Here is a 19,570-nt window from a genome sequence, read left to right as displayed (position 1 = left end):
AATTAGGAATAATTAGAGGAGAATTTAGGAAAAAGGTGAAATATATTATACTCTATACAACTGACAGGGCCTAGAAGTGGAAAGTTGGATAGCACCTCTTCTGAGGGAATGGTAATCAGGAAAGTGTTTGGACCCTGCAGAGATAGATAAGCTTCCTTTAGAATTGAAAGATACGAAAAGAATTGGACTATTACGTGGTCTGAGATAAACGGTATAGATCCGTGATGGTGGACATATGGCACACGTGCCAGAAGTGGCATGCGGAGTCACTTCTGCCGGCATGCCAGAAGAGGTCGCCCCACTGCGCATGTGTGTGCCCCGAAAGGGCAATAAAAATAAATTAAAAATTAAAAAAATAACCGCTTTGCTTAGCAGTGGAAATTCTACCATTCCAATTGCAGTCATTAAGTCGAGGACTATCAGTATACCCAAGCCTTCCTTGAATCAACATAAGGGCTACTTACAAAAGGATTCAAAGGATTCCTTTCAGGCAAGCTTGAAAAAAAAAAAAGAGGCAGTTGCTTTTAAAATCAAAGCGAGCATGTGGCTGCTTTAATAAGACAGTTCATTAAAGCGGCTGCCTCCTTTCCCCCGCCCCCATGCTCACAACAAAGGCGACCAAAAAGACGCAGGCAGCTTTCATAAAACAGCTACAGGAGCTGTTAAGATTCATGCATCACCCGAAGCACATTGGAATCGTTTCCACAGCACACACGGCAATTGTAAATACCCGTAAGTAGATTCATAATCGTAGCCTAAGCGGAAATATTTTGGCTCCGTTTATTCATGAGACAGAGAATTGGCAGGAACGATTTGAGGCCAGCAAAGTCTGCTCAGCACTCAAAGCCAAGTAGATCTGTAGATGTTTGTGGTATATAAAAAAAGGAAACAGCCGCCGGAGGCACAGCCATTCTGTCCCGCTGTATCATGTTCATCTGGCAATTATGGCTGCCACAAAGAGAGGATCGACGTGGGTGCAGCCGGCTTAAAAGCCATCCCGGGAAATATCTGCAGGAGGTGGGAGGTAGATTGAAGGGGCCATCCTGTAGGCCTGTGCAAGGAATGATGGAGTTGATATTTTGAGACTTGGAGAGGGGGTTCTTAGAGGTCATCCAGCCTGACCCCCACTCTCTCCTGCTCTGGGTACGATCCACTTGGGAGCATCTGATGGAAGACTGGTGCAACCCGTGAAGGGAAGCGTGCATTTAATAACGTCACATAGCAGGCTGTTCCATAAGCTGGCTGCCCATAGCAATGGGGAAGCCAGACAGAATCTGGCTTCCTCATTACTCGGTAGATCTCAAAAACTGATCACATGATCCCAGGGACGCGGCAACCGTCACATGTGTGAACCAGTTGTTCCAAGAGTTTGAATTTGGATCATGTGTCCCTGGGGAGGCTGCAATGGTCATTAAGCGTGAAAAAGGGACATCAGTCACTTTTTCAGTGCCATTATAATTTTGAACGGTCACTCCATGAAGTGTTGTAAGTCGAGGACTCCCCTGTATAGCAGTGTTCAATTGTGTTTAGGTCAGCCCCATAGGGGAAAAAAAATGGAGTTATTTTTCCACTGGTCCAGAAGGAAAGATCAGAATCAACCTTTAAAGGGGGTGGTTCAAAAACTTCATAACTAATAATTATGGAGTCTTAGTGGACAACTAGAAAAAAGTAAACTCCTACACTTAGGCAAGAAAAACCAAAAGTAAACAATAGACTGGGTGAAACCAGGCTCAATAGTAGGAACTGTGAGAGGGATCTTGGAGTCTTAGTGGACAAGCCGCTAAATAGGAGCCAGCCATGTGCAGCAGCAGCCAAAAAAGCTAACGTAATCCTAAATTGCATTAACAGAGGGATGCAATCATGATCACAGAAGGTACTAATACCACACTATAAAGCCTTAGTAAGGCCACACCTAGAGTCCTGCATCCAGTTTTGGTTACCACATTATAAAAAAGATGTTGAGACTCTAGAAAAAGTGCAGAAAAGAGCAACCAAGAGGATTAGGAGACTGGAGGCTAAAACATATGAAGAATGGTTGCAGGAACTGGGCCTGGCTAGTCTAATGAAGAGAAGGGCCAGAGGAGACATGATATCTGAGAGGCTGCCACAGAGAGGAGGAAGGGGTCAAGCTATTTTCCAAGGCACCTGAAGGCCAGACAAGGAATTATGGTTGGAAACTGACCCAAGAGAGATACGACCTAGAAATAAGAATAAAATTTTTTAACAGTGAGAGCAATCAACCCATGGAACAGAAGTTGCCCTCAGAAGTTGTGGGAACTTCGTCACCGGAGGCTTTCAAAAAAGAGACTGGAGTGCCACCTGTCAGAAATGGTATAGGGTTAGGGGGTTGGACTAGATAACCTACAAGGTCCCTCTTCCAACTCTGTTCTGTTCTGTGTATATGAAGATTGGTTGCAGGAACTGGGCCTGGCTAGTCTAGTGAAGAGAAGGACCAGGGGAGACAGGATAGCATCTTCCAATATTTGAGAAGGGGCTGCCACAGAGAGGAGGAAGGGGTCAAGCTATCTTCCAAGGCACCTGAAGGCCAGACAAGGAATAATGAATGGAAACTGAACAAGGAGAGATTCAACCTGGAAACAAGGAGAAACTTTCTGACAAGGAGAACCATCAACCAATGGAACAGAAGGTACCCTCAGAAGTTGTGGGAGATTCATCACTGGAAGCTTTCAAGAAGAGACTGGATTGAAATGGTGTAGGGTCTCTTGCTTAGGTGTGGGGTTGGACTAGATGACCTACAAGGTCCCTTCCAACTCTGATTACCTGTTATATCTGTTATGTTTATTAAATGCACAGGACATCCATCTTACTCTCAGATTTGGTCTCTATGGGCTATAAAACTGTACTGTCATCCTATGAAACTAGCTGCCACATGATGGCTTAATTGTTACTTCCCTTAGAGGCTGGACCAATCATCTCTCGGATACTTCTAGTGGCTCTTACCTTGAACGGGAAGGGGGGGTCAGTCTGGATGACCTCTGAGATCCTCTTCAAGTCTTTCAAACCAATACAGGTACTCTTTGACTTACAACCATTCTGTTTAACGATACTTCAGTTACCACACTGAAAAAACTGGACTCGACCCATTTTCACACGATGATCATTGCCCAGTACAATTCCCGTGGCCACATAATCCAAATTTGGACGCTTGGCAACTGGCATGTACTTATGACGGTTGCAGATCACATGAACCCCTTTTGCGACCTTTTGACAAGCAAAGTCAACAGAGGAAGCCAGATTCACTGAACAACCAAGTTATCAATTCAACAACGGCATTGGTTCGCTTAACAACCGCAGCAAAAAAGGTTTGTAAAGTGGGACAAGGCTCCCTTTAGCCACTGTCTTGCTCAGCATTGGAAAGGTTGGGCCTCAATTGTGGTCGTAAGTCGAGGATTACCTGCCTATGGGCTGTCAGCCTACGGAACAGCCTGCCAAGTGACGTTATTAAATGCACGCTTCCTTTAAAGGTTGCACCAGGCATCCGTCAGGTGCTCTGAGCGGATCGTACCCTGAGCAGGGTGGGGGGGGGAGGGTCAGGCTGGATGACCTCTAAGACCCTCCCTCCGAGTCTTTCAAAACAATAAGACGCTACCTGAGGTCAATTCCATCGTTCCTCGCAAAGCCTGCCATGTGACATTATTAAATGCATGCTTCCCTTAAAGGTCGCACCGAGCATCTGTCAGATGCTCCGAGTAGATCGTACCCACAGCAGGGCAGAGCGGGGGGTCAGGCTGGATGACCTCTAAGATGCCCTTCCAAATCTTTCAAAGCCATATGACGCTACCTGACATCAACTCCACCCTTCCTGGCAAAGGAACAGCCTGCCACGTGACGTTATTCAATGCACGCTTCCCTTAAAGGTTGCACCAGGCATCCATCAGGTGCTCTGAGCGGATCGTACCCTGAGCAGGGCAGAATGGGGGGTCAGGCTGGATAACCTCTAAGACCCCCTCCGAGTCTTTCAAAGCAATATGATGCTACCTGAGGTCAACTCCCATCGTTCCTCGGTGAGGCTTACAGGATGGCCCCTTTCGATCTACCTCCCGCCTCCTGTAGATATTTCGCGGGATGGCTCAAGCCGGCTGCACCCCCGTCAATCCTCTCTTTGTGGCAGCCATAATTGCCAGATGAACATGACGCACGGCTACGCCTCCGGCGGCTGTTTCCTTTTTTACACCACAAAAATCCAAGGCAGACAGTTGGGTCAACTCACGTGGCCTGCCAAAGTCCCATTTGTTCTTCTCAACAATCTGGTTGGCCTAAAACTTTGGTTTTACTTGAGAGAAATTTCAAGGGAGCCCCTAGGATTGTGTTTCGGGGATACAGTCACACATACACACACACACACTCTGCTGCTGTTGATCCTTATTTATTTTGTGGGTGGTTTGTTTTTGTTGTAATAGTTTTCTGGTTTTTTCCACCGGTTTTAATTGTGTGGCGGTTGTAGAATTGTACGCCACCCAGAGTCACTCGGTTGAATTGGGCGGCAATAAAAATAGAATGAAAAAATAAAGAATAAAAAAGGAAAGGAAGATATAAAAGGAAGTGAAGGAAAATAAATAAAATAGAATGAAATGAGAAAGAAATCGAAGGCAAAATGTAAAAGGAATAAAACGAAACAAAGAAAACATAAAATTAAAATAAAATAAATTAAAATAATACATTTAAATAAATAAAATAATAAATTTAATAAATTTAAATACATAAAATAATAAATTTGAATAAATGAAAATAAATAATAAAATAACATAATAAATTTGAATAATAAAATAAAAATAAATTTAAATAATAAAATAAAAATAAATTTAAATAATAAAATAAAAATAAAATAAAATAATAAAATAAAATAAAATAAATATAAAACGAAACAAAAATAAACTCATAACAAAAATAAAATAAAATAAAATAAATAATTAAAGTAAAGTAAAGTAAAGTAAAGTAAAGTAAATACAGAAAGCCCTTAATTGACCTGGTCTAACATTACATATCCAAAAATTTCCAGTTCACAGGGAGTTGCAAATGTTTTCGCAAGGCAAACCTATCATTTGTTTGAAATGTTTCAAATAACTTATAATTTTAGAGACAAACTTACCTGGGAATTACCTGGTCCACTGATTGCAACGGGGTTTACTTATGAGCAGGGATGCCTTTGATTGCACAAGTGAGGAGGCGAATGGAAAAGCTGGATCTACACCTACCTAAATCCGGACCTCAACTCTTGTTTCCTTAGGAGGAGTAATTTTGCACACCCAACCAGCCACTTCTCGCAGCTTGCAGTTGGGACAACACGCAGGTCAAGAAGTACCCCAGACCTTGCAGGGTTTTTTAAAAAACGCATCTTGGCAAATATCTGCACGATCAAGGGGAAACAGGTGGGGGGGGGGGCATTCCCACCACCAGGAACCCAGATGCCCCCATTTCCACGTGCAAACACCCGAGATTAAGTCAAACCTCACCCCGCAAGCATTTTTTGTGGGGGGTTCGTTGCAGCCTTGGAAGGACTTTTAGAAAAATACTCACTGTGCCAAACGGATCTTTCTTTACACCTCTTTCCCCCAGGATCCTCTTCTGGCCAGATTCAAAGGTTGGCGCCTTTTTGTGTGTGTGTGTGTGTGTGTGTGAGTATGCAAAAAAATAAAAGATCAAAACTTGCAATCGGTCCGTTCCAATCTTAATCAATGCAGACTTCCAACTTCTTTAATTTTAAATTTTGCACGGGAAAAGAGCCCGCGTTTTCTATGCAACGGAGCTGCAAAGGAGCAGGGAGCGCGGCAGCCGCGCCAAAAAAAAAGAAAAATCTGATTTTTTCTCTCTCTTTTTTTTTTTTTTACAACTCCCGGCTTTGGAGTTTGGCGGGGAAATTCGCCCGGCGCCGATCGGAGCCTCCTGATTGGTCGGCGGTGGCGGGAATCTGAAAAAAGGGGCGGGGCTTGAGGAGGGGAAGGCCTTCGCCGGCAGGTTCCCCCCTTCCGCGTTTCTGAGGGTCGCGCCTGACTGCGCAGGCGCGAAAGCCTGCTGATTTTATTTTATTTTATTTTCAGAATTGTAATCCTTGGGGATTGGGGTCGAAATCTTTGGATAGTCCTGTTCTCGTTTTGTCTTTCCACTCTGGGGAGGGTGGGGGAAATTCCCCATTTCCTGGCGTGTGTCAACTCGTCGTATGCTCAGAGGCACTCTTGTTCTGGAAAGCTGGAAGCACTGTCATTGCCAAGCCTAACCCTGGGCATCAACTTCTCCTCTGCCTAGACAGAACGTTAAAAAATTAATTAGCAATCTTTTTGTGAAAAATTAACATTAAAGCATGCTTAGGCCACCTTTTCTCAAGTATCTCTTGGACATGAGGTCCCATAATCCACAACAGCCAGTCTGGGGAGTAGAGAATTTGCCTTTTCACAAACCTGGAGGATGCCAGGTTGCAAAAAAAAATAAAAAAATTTTTTATATTGCTGGAAGTATTATAATTCATTTTAAGAACCAGAACTTAATCCACAGAACCACTTGGCTATATTCAGACAATTATGCTCAGCCAGGTCAGATAAAAATTTTGTTTCTGCGTTCATACAATACAGGAAGTCCTTGACTTACAACCACAATTGAGCCCAACATTTATTGCTAAACGAGACAGCTGTTAAGGGAGGTTTTTTGCCCCATTTTACGACCTTTCTTGCCACAGTTAAGCGAATCACCGCAGTTGTGAAGAACATGGTTGTTGAGGAATCAGGCTTCCATACTGACTTTGCTTGGCCGAAGGTTGCAAAAGTTGATTACATCACCCTGGGACACTGCAACCGTCATAAATATGAGTCAGTTCCCAAGCGTCTGAATTTTGATGGGGATCCTGCAAAGGTCATTAAGTGAGAAAAAACGGTCATAAATCTCTTTCTAGCGCCAATGTAACTGGTCACTAAACAAATTGTAAGTCAAGGACTACCTGTATGCTAAACTGAGTTAGTGTTAAAAGGAAACTAGTCACCAACCAGTGGGCCAGAGACCACTGGTGGCCTGTGAGAAAATTTGGCCTTTGTATTTCAACTTCCTGTTCCTGTACAAAAATATGTCCCTTAATATTCCAATAGCTAAGATTCCTAAGGGGGTCATCGCTGGCTTTATAGGCAGAAGGGGAAAATGCAAATCCTAGATGTTTGTCTGAGTTAAATCTTTATAACCTTTGTCTTGCCTAATTGTGTTGCTTATCTGGAGTTTCTGTCTGGCCCAGTCTTTCTGAACTGGGTTTAACTGGATTACCAAATCTGCATTTCTAAAAACTGGCCTCCTCCATTTCTCCTTGGGAGTAGAGAGACTGGTGCTGGTTTCTGCCCCCTTTAAGATTTTCCCCCACATTAGGGGGAGTTTTCAGATAACAGATAATCAGAGTTGGAAGGGACCTTGTAGGTCATCTAGCCCAACCCCCCGCCCTACGTTTTTAATATTCTCCAAAATATTTCATTCTCTAGGAAGGCGGATGAGTGCTGACTTTCTGCACAATCTTTTCTTAAAAACCTCCAGTGGTGGAGCAAACCATTCCAATGATTAACTATTCTCACTGTCAAAAAATTTCTCCTTATTTCTAGGTTGGTTGTCTCACTCTCTTTGATCAGTTTCCATCCATTGTTTCTTGCCCTGCCTTGAAGTGCTTTAGAGAATAGCTTGACTCCTTCTTCTTTGTGGCAGCCCTTTGAATATTGGAAGACTGCTATCATGTCTCCCTTAGTCCTTCTTTTCATTAAACTAGATCCGTGATGGCGAACCTATGGCACGCATGCCACAGGTAGCACGCAGAGCCATTTGTGCCAGCATGCAAGCCGCAGTTAACCTTACCTCGCTGCGCATTTGCATGTCTCACAGCTGATTTTCGGCCTGTTTGCGTCCTTTTTTGGTCCCCCAGAGGCTTGAGGAAAGCCTTTGCAGGCCGAAAAATAGGCCCGTTTCATCACTTCCTGTATTTACGGAAATACCAGAAGTGGTGAAATGGGCCCATTTTTCAGCCTGCAAAGGCTGCAGAAGCTTTCCTCAAGCCTCTGGTAAACCAAAAAAGGCCTCAAACAGGCCGAAAATCAGCTGTGAGACACGCGGCCGAAAATCAATTGGCAGGTGTAGTGCAGGTAAGGGGGCATGGGATTACGCGCACATTGCCTTCTGGGTTCTGGTATGCGAGCGCAAGCACGCACACCATTTTTTGCACAGGAGCCCAAAAAGGTTAGCCTCCACCGAATTAGACATACCCAGTTCCTGCAATCATTCTTCATATGTTTTAGCCTCCAGTCCCCTAATCGGGGGTGTGATTCAGCTGGTTTGCACTGATTCAGGTGAACCAGTTGTTCCCGGAATAAGCTGGCCCCACCCACGCCCCACCCCTGCCCTACTCTGTCCTATATTTCTGCATTTTATAGCTCTTCTGATTCGTGCAGCACAGCGGATTGCCGTGCCTCAGTGGTTTTTCTCACCGGGGCTGCAGCAGAAGTTAAGTTTTAGAGCTGATATTGGGCGGTTTTCCAACGCTGTGCGCGTACGAAGCACACACTCACCAAACAGGTTGTTCTCCTGGTTGAATTCCATCACTGCACCCTAATCCATTTTTCTTGCTCTTTTTGCACTCTTTCCAGAGTCTCAACATCTTTTATATATATATATATCACGGTGACCAACACTGGATGCCATATTGAAAGCGTGCTCTTACCAAGGCCTTATAAAGTGGTCCCTGACCCTTCACGGGATCTTCACAACTTCCAGGTCTTCCCAGTCAAGAATCTTTTAAGTCGGAGGTCTCCAAACTTGGCAACTTTAACCCTTGTGGACTTCAACTCCCAGAATTCTCCAGCCAGCTATGGGGGGACCCCTGCTTCAAGTGGTCTCCTCTCCAAGACCTAACAAACGAGGCAGGGTTGTTGGTTCCTCCATCATTTTTTTTTTCTTCAATTAAATACGGTCTGCTAGTAAAAAAAATAAATAAATCCAAATCCATGTTTGAGGAAAGGAGGCGCATCAGATTGCTGGAACATTCTGCCGGTGGAACATTCCAGAACTGTGAGACTTGAGCCGCCATTGGCAGAGGCTAAGCCTAGAAGAGACCACCTCCAGGAATATTTAGGGATTCCCCTGCCACCTAGACTGCCTCATATCTGTCCAGCAGCCAGTTTCACTGCATCACGAGCTGATGTCACAAAGCTTCTTCATTCAAGGCCCATCCTCTCCAAGACAAACCTTCTGGGGTCTTGAGGGCCCAGTTCCTGTACTCGATGCCCACCCATGTCGGTGGTGAAATCTATTGAGCTGCTGATACCCAAGGAAGTGTACTTGGCGGGCTCAACCGTGGAAGGGCAGCTGATTCTCAGCCTCCACAGCACGCTGGTGGACCCTCTGCTCAAGGTCGAACTCATTGGGAGAGGCTACCTGGAGTGGACCGAAGAGGCTCACTTGGACAAGGACTACAGCCAGCGAGCCACCTGCGTCAACAAGGCGGACTACGTTCACAAGACCAAAACATTCAAGATTGAACGTGAGGCTGCTTAAAACTGGGATTGCCACAAGGCAGTTAAGCAGAAAGCGGGCTGGAGTGGGGGTCTTTCCCTGTGGGGGGGAGGTGTGGCGTTGTTGTGTGGACAGACTTATCATGTTTTTTTAACAAACCACAGCATTTTCCACCAAGGCTTCCAGATTTCATCTGCAAACATGAACGGTGGCCAGTAGGTGGCAGCAAAGAGTTGGAACATCTCTTTTTCCCCATCTAGTGGGGATTGGCAGATCTGTCAGCCTGACACAGATAACAGATAATCAGAGGGGGAAGGGACCTTGTAGGTCATCTAATCCAACCCCACCTGCCAAGCAGGAGACCCTACACCATTTCTGACAGATGGCAGTCCAATCTCTTCTTGAAAGTCTCAAGTGATGGCGCTCCCACGACTTCCGAGGGCAACTTCTGTTCCATGAGTTGATTGTTCTCCCTGTCAGAAAGTTTCTCCTTATTTCCAGGTTGAATCTCTCCTTGTTCAGTTTCCATCCATTATTCCTTGTCTGGTCTTCGGGTGCCTTAGAAAATAGCTTGACCCCTTCCTCCTCTCTGTGGCAGCCCCTCAAATACTGGAAGACCGCTATCCTGTCTCCCCTGGTCCTTCTCTTCCCTAGACTAGCCAAGCCCAGTTCCTGCAACCGTTCATCGTATGTTTTAGCCTCCAGTGTCCCCTCATCATCCTGGTTGCTCTTCTCTGCACTTTTTCTAGAGTCTCAACATCTTTTTTATAGTGTGGTGGATGCAGGACTCTATGCTTTATAGCAAGACCACACCTAGAGTAATGCATCCAGCTTGGTGGACTCGGCTCCCAGGATTCTCACCAATGGTCCTCTTAGCTGATGACTTCTGGGAGTTGAAGTCCACGGGGATGCTGCAACCATCGACAGGATAAACAATGGTCATTGGTCACTTTTTTTCAGGGCCTTCGTAACTTTGAACATTCGTTAAACGGTTGTAAGTCAAGGATTGCCTGCACACAAGACTCCGTTATACAGGTAGTTCTTGACTTAATGACCACAACTGAGCCCCGACATTGCTGCTGCTAAGTGAAACTGTTTGTTCAGTGAGTTTTCCCTCATTTTACCACCGTCGCTAAGCGAATCAGTGCAGCGGTTCACTTAAACCTCACGGTTGTTCGGTGAATTTGTATTTTCCTGCTGATATTGCCAGCCGGAAGGTCGCCAAAAAAGGGGAATTCCTGGGATGCTGCGACCGTCGTAAATAGGAGTCCGTTGACAAGTGGACCCGAATTTCGACCGCGTCGATGCTTCAATGATGTTTCTGCGTGAAAAACAGTCATAAAATCCCCTTTTTTCAGCGCCGTGGGACCTTTAACGGTCACTAAATGAGCAGTTGTAAGTCAAGGACTGCCTTTAGATGCTCAGAAAAGTTTTAGACTTTCTTCTGCTGCTTTTAAGCTCCCACGTAGGCAGGGAAGAACCTGCCTCCTACCCCACAGGTCCCTAATCTTTCCCCAAAGCTCCTCCACACCCGACTCATGGATGATATCTCTTCCCTCCCCCAATTTAGAACTTCCTGTTGTTTGTTCAGGAGCCTAAGGAAATATTCGGATAATTATACATCTCCTGCGATATAAACTTGCCTGACATGGAGTCATCTTCTCCAGGGCGCCACCCATCATTGCAATCTTCTCCGGGGCCTGCGATTTATTAAAAACATTCACCTTCTTCTTCTGCCAGGGTTTTGGAAATGTTGTAATCTATTAGCCCGGCCTTTTTTTTCCATAACTTGCCTTCCGAATAGACCTCCCTGTCGTTTCTTTTAATCCCCTCTAATCCTAGTTGGGAATTTCAGACCTCACCTATGGAGAAGGGACTGTTTTTTTAAAAAATAAATAAATAAAAAGTCCCTTTGGTTTCACCTTTTGCCTTTTTAAAAAGCTGGTGTTGTTTTTTGTTGGTTTGTTGGTTTGTTTCCTGGTGGAACGTGGTTGTTCTGGCCTCGTCTGAATATTGCAGCTCACCTAAGGCAGATCGTTTGGAAGGCAGAAGGCAAAAGGCTTGGAAGCTGCTGCAGGGAAAATGAACCCCGATGAATTTCACTGCCTATGAGAAATAAAACAGAATAGAATAATACAATGCAATATAATACAATGCAATTACAGAATAGAGTAGTAGTGTAAAGTAGAGTAGAGTACGTAGAGTAGAATAGAATAGAAAATAGAATAGAATAGAACAATACGATACAATTAAATAATAGAGCAGAGTAGTGTAGAGTAGTGTAGAATAAAGAATAGAATAGAATAGAATAGAATAGAATAGAATAGAATAGAATAGAATAGAATAGAATATATGAGATAAGGATAGAGTAGAATAGAATAGAAATAGAATGAATGGAATGGAAAATAGAATAGAATAATACAATACAATACAATACAATACAATACAACACAATACAATACAATACAATATAATACAATACAATACAAGTAAATAATAGAATAGAGTAGTGCAGTGTAGAGTAGTACAGAATAGAATAAATAATAGAGTAGAATAGAATAGAATAGAATATAAATAGAATTAATGGAAAGGAAAGGAATGGAATGGAATAGAATAGAATAGAATAGAATAGAATAGAATAGAATAGAATAGAATAGAATAGAATAGAATAGAATTCTTTATTGGCCAAGTGTGATTGTACACACAAAGAATTTGTCTTCAGTGCAGAAGCTCTCACAAAAGATAAGTGATGAATCATGATCATAAATACATTCATCATGAATCATAAGATACAACACGTAGTCATCAGATACTAAATAAGCAATCAACATAAATCATACTAGGAAAGTAAATATCACAATATAAACTGTAAAGATACAAGCAACAAAGTGATAGCCATAAGTAGTAAAGGAGACAGGTAATGGGAAGGATGAGAAGAAGAATAGTAATGCAGTCATAGTAAATAGTCTGACAGTGTTATGGAAATTTGTTGTTTAGCGGAGTGATGGCACACAGGGGGAAAAAACGCCCGTCTGTCTAGTTGTTCTGGTGTGCAACGCCCTATATAACATGATTTTGAAGTTGGTAGAAGTCGAAACACTTTATGTCCAGGCTGTGAGGGGTCTGTAGATGTAAAAACGAGATATTTTTTTGCTTTGCTTCTTGATTTGCAGATAACTGGCTGGGCCCAGGGGTTCATAAGTTTGACTTCGACTTCGTCTTACCTCCGAGGATCCCGTCCACTTTCACCAGCCGAGTGGGAAGGATCAGCTACTTCCTCCAAGCGCTCTGTGCCACGCGAGAACTGATCCTCGGCAAGCAGAAGAAATACATCTTGGTTCAAGGGACTTCCCTGTACAGCCAGGACACCGTGCAATCCAAGGTACAGGCGGTCTTCGACTTACAACCATTCGCTTAGGGACTGTTTGACGTTGCAACAGTACCAGCGGTGGGATCCTACGCGTTCCACTACCCAGTTTGGTGATGGCGTGCATGTCAGGATTCCAGCAGTTACCCCTAGCAGTTATTATTATTTGATAATAATCAAATAACAGAGCTGAAAGGGGCCTTGGAGGTCTTCTAGTCCAACTCGCTGCTCGAGCAGGAGACCCTATACTTGTCAGGATTCCGGCAGTTACCCCCCCCATTTCAATCACGAGTCTCGAGCCCAACTTCCAAAACTTCAAAAGGATTTATTGGGAGTTAACATGTCCGGCACTGCCTGGGTGTAGCCGACTCTGAAACAAAGTGACTTCCAAGTGATCCTGGCACCTACCAGTGGTGGGATTCAAATTATTTTAATACCGGTTCTTGTGGGCGTGGCTCGGTGGGCGTGGTAGGGGAAGGATATACTGCAAAATCCCCCTTCCCTCCGCACCCTACTAACCTGCTTTCCAGCTCCGTTCTCCTATGCAGGGCAACCAAAGGAGACCCAGCTGATCAGCTGAGATTTGGGAGGCAGAGAAGAGATGGGGTTGGTGGGGCCAGTCAGAAGTGGGATTGGCCACGTCTCCAGAACTACTCCAAATTTCCGCTACCGGTTCTCTACAACTGGCTGAATACTACCTCTGATTAGGGGACTGGAGGCTAAAACATACGAAGAACGGTTACAAGAACTGGGCCTGGCTAGTCTAGGGAAGAGAAGGACCAGGGGAAACAGGAGAGCGGTCTTCCAATATTGGAGGAGGGGCTGCCACAGTTGGTGGGATTAAATATTTTTTAGTACTGGTTCTGTGGGTGTGGCTTGGTGGCCGTGGTGTGGTGGCCGTGGTGCGGCTTGGTGGGCGTGGTAGGGGAAGGATACTGCAAAATCCCCCTTCCCTCCCCACACCATTAACCTGCTTTGCAGCTCTGTTCTCCTGTGCAGGGGAACCAAAGAAGACCCAGCTGATCAGCTGGGACTCGATGGGAGGCGGAGAAGAGATGGGGTTGGCTGGTTCTCCGAACTGCTCAAAATTTCCACTACCAGTTCTCCAGAACTTGTCAGAACCGGCTGAATACCACCTCTGGTCTGCCACAAAGAGTTAATTTCCAAAGTACCCAAAGGCAGGACGAGAAGCTTTGGATGGAAAGTAATCAAGGAGAATATTCATGTCCCTCCCAACTCTGATGAGGATGCTGCAGCCGGTGAGGTTCTCCATTCTCCGGGTCCTGGTTGTCCGAAAGGTGCTTTTTTCAAGAGGCAACTGGACTTTCTGTTTTTTTTTTCCTTTGAAGATGTTTCGCTTCTCCTCCAAGAAGTTTCTTCAGCTCTGAGCTGAAGGGAAAAACCAACCTGGAGAAATCTCTTAATAGTGAGAACAATTAATCCGACGAACGACTTGCCTTCAGACATTGTGGCCGCTCCATCAGTGGAGACTTTTAAAGAAGAGATTGGACAGACATTTGCCTGGAAATGGGAAAGGGTCTCCTCGCTTGAACAGGGGGTTGGACTAGAAGACCTCCAAGGGTGCTTCCAACCCTGTGATTCTCCGCCAAGGCCACCTTGCAATGTTCATGGTTGAGTTCGAAGAGATGGATCTTGCCTCTGGGAATCTCCGCCCATTCTTCTCAAGCTGGACCCTTCAGAGCAGGGGCGAGGGTCAAACTCAATTTCACTGAGGGCCACATCAGGACAGCTGGGTGGGCGTGGTCAACTGGGTGGGCATGGCCAGCTTGGCACCATTCCCCATATGGCTGGCATGTTTCCTCTTCGCATTGGGTAGACTGGGCCGAAGCTACATTGGCCTGATCCAGAGGTGGTATTTAGCAGGTTCCGACCAGTTCTAGAGAAGCGGTAGCGGACATTTTGAGTAGTTTGGAGAACTGGCAAATCGCGCCTCTGACTGGCCCCACCCCCATCTCTTCTCCGCCTCCCGAGTCCCAGCTGATTGGCTGGGTCTCCTTTGGTTGCCCTGCACAGGAGAATGGAGCTGGAAAGCAGGTTAGTGGGGTGGGGAAGGAATGCAGCCTTCTAAAGATAAGAAGTCCCTCAAGAGAATAAACTAGGACAAGTTCCTTTTGAGTGAGGAAGATGAGGCAGCTTTTAAACACCATCAAAAGCTTGTAATACGTAACCAAGTGCTATGTCTTGTACTATGGAACAGCAGGATTTGCAACCCTATAAGTAAATATGTGGTACTCAGAGCCACTTTGTACTCAGAAGCTTCGAGGCTGCCACATTCAGCACCTGGGAATTTGGGAGGGGGGATTTCCTAGTGATGTAGGCGATTAGACACAACAACATTCTTTCTCGGAGTCAAGGACATGTTGCCTTGCACTTGGAGTGACTAGAGCAATATCTCCAGTTGGGAGGAAGATTTGATTATGCCCTGTGATGGACTGATGCAGGGGATGGATCTTGGAATTTTTCTTTTGGGAAGGGAATACCCAGAATTCTCAGATTTGGGTTTTCCCAGTTGTGCCAGTATAAAGTGGAACTTTGAGGAAATGCTTGTCTTGGAGTTTATTGGGTTGGAGTTGGTTAGTTGGACTGCTAGTTTCTAACTGTATTCTCCTCCGGATCTCATCAGCTTTTCCTTCAACATTGCCTTCTCTCCTTCCCACGTTTCAGTACCCTTTGGTGGTGGAAGTCCAGCAGGTCCTGGCGCACAACTGTTGTCTCCGGAACGCGCCCATCACCTTACGCCTGTCGCTGAGCAAGAGCATCTACCTTCCGGGCGACAACATCACCTTCACCACCGAAATCACCAACCCGACGGGCAAGTCCATCCGGAAGGTGGCCTTCGCCCTCCACTCGGTGGTCCTTTACAAAGCATTCAACTTCCGAGCGGAGCAGCGGACATTAGAGCAACACGAAGAGATGATGCGCCTGGAGTCGAACATCGAGCGGGGGCCTTGCGAATTCACCAAGATTCACAGCACCCTCTGCCTGCCCCAAGTGATGCCCGTCACCAGTGCTCAAAAATCGGACGACATCATGGAGATAGGTTACGAGCTGACGGGCACGGTCCACTTCCCCTGGTGCCTCAACCGGGTGGTGGCCAAGATCCCCATCGTGGTCAGAAACGAGGCCACGGGGTCGCCCGAAGAAAGGAGGGAAGACTGTGGTTCCCTCGCCACCCCCTAAAACCCTCCGCCGTTTTTATCCAAATAGGTCGATATAGTTTTCAAAAATGGATAACGTTCTCCCTCCCCAGTTCCCGATTTATTAAAAGTTCTCTCTACGTTTCCACTTCCGAGAATCGCCATCCACTCGGTTGGGTTTTACCGGACGTCCTCGAGTTACAAACGTCATGGAGTCCGCCTATTTACAGTCATAGGTCGTGAGAGTTATTAACCGGGTCATAATAGTAATAGCAGGGACCTGGTGGCTCGGTGATGAAGACGCTGAGCTTGTCCATCAGAAAGGTCGTCAGTTCGGTGGTTTGAATCCCTAGCGCCGCGTAATGGAGTGAGCTCCCGTTACTTGTCCCAGCTTCTGCCAACCTAGCCGTTCGAAAGCATGTAAAAAAAATGCAAGTAGAAAAATAGGCACCACTTTGGTGGGAAGGTAAGAGCGTTCAGTGCGCCTTTGGTGTTTAGTCATGCTGGCCACATGACCACGGAGACGTCTTCGGACAGCGCTGGCTCTTCTTCGGCTTTGTAACAGAGATGAGCACCACTCCCTAGAGCCGGAAACGACTAGCACATATGTGCGAGAGGAACCTTTACATTTTTAATAGTCATAGAAATAGCAGTTAGACTTATATGCTGCTTCACAGTGCTTTTACAGCCCTCTCTAAGCAGTTTTCAGAGTCAGCCTCTTTCCCCCAACAATCTGGGTCCTCATTTTACCCACCTCACAAAGAGGAATGGCTGAATCAACTTTGAGTCTGGTGAGATTCGAATTGCCAAATTGCAGGCAGCTGGCAGCCAGAGAAGTGGCCTGCAGTACTGCCCTCTAACCACTGCGTCATCGTGGCTCATAAGGCAATCAATCTGATCTTACGACCTTGTTTTGGAGTGGACGTTAAGCAAATCATGAAGCGCAGCTGCAGTCATTACATTAACTCGTTGTTAGCTGTGCAACTTTTCTGCTGGAAGGAGGGAGTACAGGTCAACCTCAACTTATAGCCATTCATTTAGTAACCGTTCGGCACTAAATGGAAAAAGCAACTTATGACCGTTTCTCATCCTTATGACCACTTCAGCATTCGCCCCCCATGGTCACGTGATCAATATTCAGTCACTTGGGAACTGACTCATATTTACGACGGTTGCAGGGTCCTGGGGTTGTGTTTTGCGAACTTCCGACAAACCAAGTCCATGGGGAATGCTAGATTCACTGAACGACCCTGTTATTAACTTAGCAACAGGAGCAGGAAAGTTTCTAAAATGAGGCACAATTCGCTTGGCAACTGTCTCGCTTACCGACACAAATTTCAGGCTCCATTTTGGTCGTAAGAGGAGGACTAACTGTAAGATCCATGGCATTGTCTAACCACCCCTAACTGAATACCGGTAAGCCTTGACTTACGACCACAATTCAGCCCAGTATTTATGTTGCTAAGCGAGACATTTGTTAAGGGACTCTTGCCCCATTTAACGACTTTTCTTGTTGCATTTGTTAAGTGAATCACTGCAGCGGTTAAATTAGTCACACGGTTGTTAAGCGAGTTTGATTTCCTTCCTGACTTTGCTCATCGGAAGGTCACAAAACGGGACCATGGGACGCTGCGACCGTCATATATGTGAGTCAGTTATCCAGTGTCCGAATGTAAATCACGTGTAAATCATGGGGATGCTGCAACAGTCATAAGTGTGTAAAGCAGTCATAAGTCACTTTTTTTCAATGCCATTCTAACTTCGAACGGACATAAATAAACTGTTGTAAGTTGAATATTACCTGAAGTCATAAGTCAGGGACTCACTATATAGAGCCGTGATGGCGAACCTATGGCACGGGTGCCACAGGTGGCACGCAGAGCCATTTGTGAGGGCACGCCAGCATGCGTGCGCCTCCCAGCTGATTTTCAGCCTGTGTGAGGCCTTTTTTGCTTTCCTGGAGGCTTGAGGGAAGCCTCTGCAGCCTCAGAAGGCCGAAAAAGAGGCCTTCTGGAAATACCGGAAGTGCCGAAACGGTCCATTTTCAGCCTTCCAAAGCTCCAGAGGCTTCCCTTGAGCCTCTGGAGAGTGAAAATGGCCTCTTCTGAGCTCCAGAGGGCCTCCGGAGGCTGAAAACAAGCACTTCCAGTATTTCTGGCAGGGCCATTTTTTGGCCTCCAAAGGCTGCAGAGGCCTCCTCCAGGCTTAAGAAGCCCTCTGGAGGCTGTAAACAGGCACTTCCGGTATTTCCAGAAGGCCCATTTTTCGGCCTCCCAAGGCTGCAGAGACTTCCTTTGAGCCTCTGGGAGGCCGAAAAAGGCCTCAAACGGGCTGAAAATGCGCTGGGAGGCACACGCATGCACAGTGCAGGTAAGGGGGCAAGGCGAGGATGTTGTGCACGCATGTGCAGGGTGGGCGGGACGCATTGTATTGTGGGTGCCAGCACACACACTTTCGGCACACCACAACAAAAAGGTTTGCATTAATTGATATAGAGTTTCCCATCTGTTTTTTTTTTTAATATAAATACAGTCGTAAGTCGTTTTTTTCACTGCTGTTGCAACTTCCAACAGTCACAAAATGAAATGATTGTAAGTCGAGAACTGCCTGTTCCTTGGATTAGACTGTTGTTGTGGTTTGCTGGCAGCCTGTGCAGACGGCAACGGAATCGGACAGTGGGGAAGAATGGGGACCAGTCAGGGAGTCTGGGGAGGATTCGGACGAGGGTCCTGCGTCTGATGCAGAGATGGCGCCAGGACCATCTGGGAGTGGGGTGCTGCCTCTGGAGCCTCCGGAGTCTGGCAGCAGCAAGGCAGAGGAACAAGAGGAGCCTGTTCCCAGTGCGTGCATGCGCAGAGCTGCTAGAAGGTGAGAACAGCTGAGACAAAAGGGGCGACTCGGGAGTAAGGCTGGGAGGTGATTGCCCCTCCCATCAGGTATAAAGGACAGGCAAAGATGACAAAATCTTTGCAGGAAGCAAAGTCATTTGCTCTGTTCAGATTAAACCTTGAAGCTCTATGTGGACTTTGTATTTCGGTTGGTTTTTTTATAGTTACTTTGGGACTTTAGTTGTTGGCAGCAATTCAAAGGAGAGAAAGGTGGGTGCTTATCTCAAGGGACTGTTTGGGATTCATTATGGGCTGGGAATGCACATAATTCCCAGCGCTGAAATAAAACAAGAGTTGTTTGGACTAAGCATGTGCTTAATTATGGTCTCAGGAATCCTTCGTCAGAACAACTGTGTCCTTGCTCTATTGATATACTTCAGTTCAGTCACTAAACAAAATGTTATAAATTGAGGACTACAGGTAGTTCTTGACTTACAACAGTTCATTTAGTGACTGTTCAAAGTTAACACAGCGCTGAAAAGAGCGATTTAGGGCTGTTTTTCACACCTATGACCATTGCAGCATCCCTAGGGTCACATGATCAAAATTCAGATGCTCTGCAACTGACTTGTATTTACGACGGTTGCAGTTGTCCTGGGGTCATGCAATCCTCTTTCGCGACTTTCCGACAAGCCAAGTCAACAGGGAATCCAGATTTACCTAAACCATGT

The 19,570-nt window shown here is 45.8% G+C and overlaps 2 protein-coding genes across 3 annotated transcripts in view; one reads left to right on the top strand and one right to left on the bottom strand.

Moving 5' to 3' along the window:
* Nucleotides 1–5,892, bottom strand: part of UHRF1 (ubiquitin like with PHD and ring finger domains 1) — a 40,643-nt gene extending 34,751 nt beyond the window's left edge. The window contains exon 1 of one of the 2 annotated variants that reach the window (XM_026720367.2): nt 5,539–5,892. The gene's annotated coding sequence lies outside the window, so the exon portion shown is untranslated. Of the gene's footprint in view, nt 1–5,110; nt 5,219–5,538 lie in introns of those variants that run through there. The other variant, XM_087922631.1, reaches the window with a different exon arrangement.
* A 3,372-nt stretch (nt 5,893–9,264) lies between these two features.
* On the top strand, nt 9,265–16,054 carry ARRDC5 (arrestin domain containing 5). Its single transcript, XM_026720352.1, has 3 exons — nt 9,265–9,514; nt 12,660–12,868; nt 15,539–16,054. Exons 1-3 carry the CDS (start codon nt 9,265–9,267, stop codon nt 16,052–16,054), a joined length of 975 nt encoding a protein of 324 aa, XP_026576137.1.
* The last annotated feature ends 3,516 nt before the right edge of the window (nt 16,055–19,570 follow it).

This window comes from Pseudonaja textilis, chromosome 1, assembly GCF_049901715.1.
Source record: "Pseudonaja textilis isolate UNSWEBS1 chromosome 1, rPseTex1.2, whole genome shotgun sequence".
NCBI classification, from domain to species: domain Eukaryota; kingdom Metazoa; phylum Chordata; class Lepidosauria; order Squamata; family Elapidae; genus Pseudonaja; species Pseudonaja textilis.
Note: the sequence above shows the minus strand (reverse complement) of the source record. Positions and strands in the feature narration are given on the sequence as shown.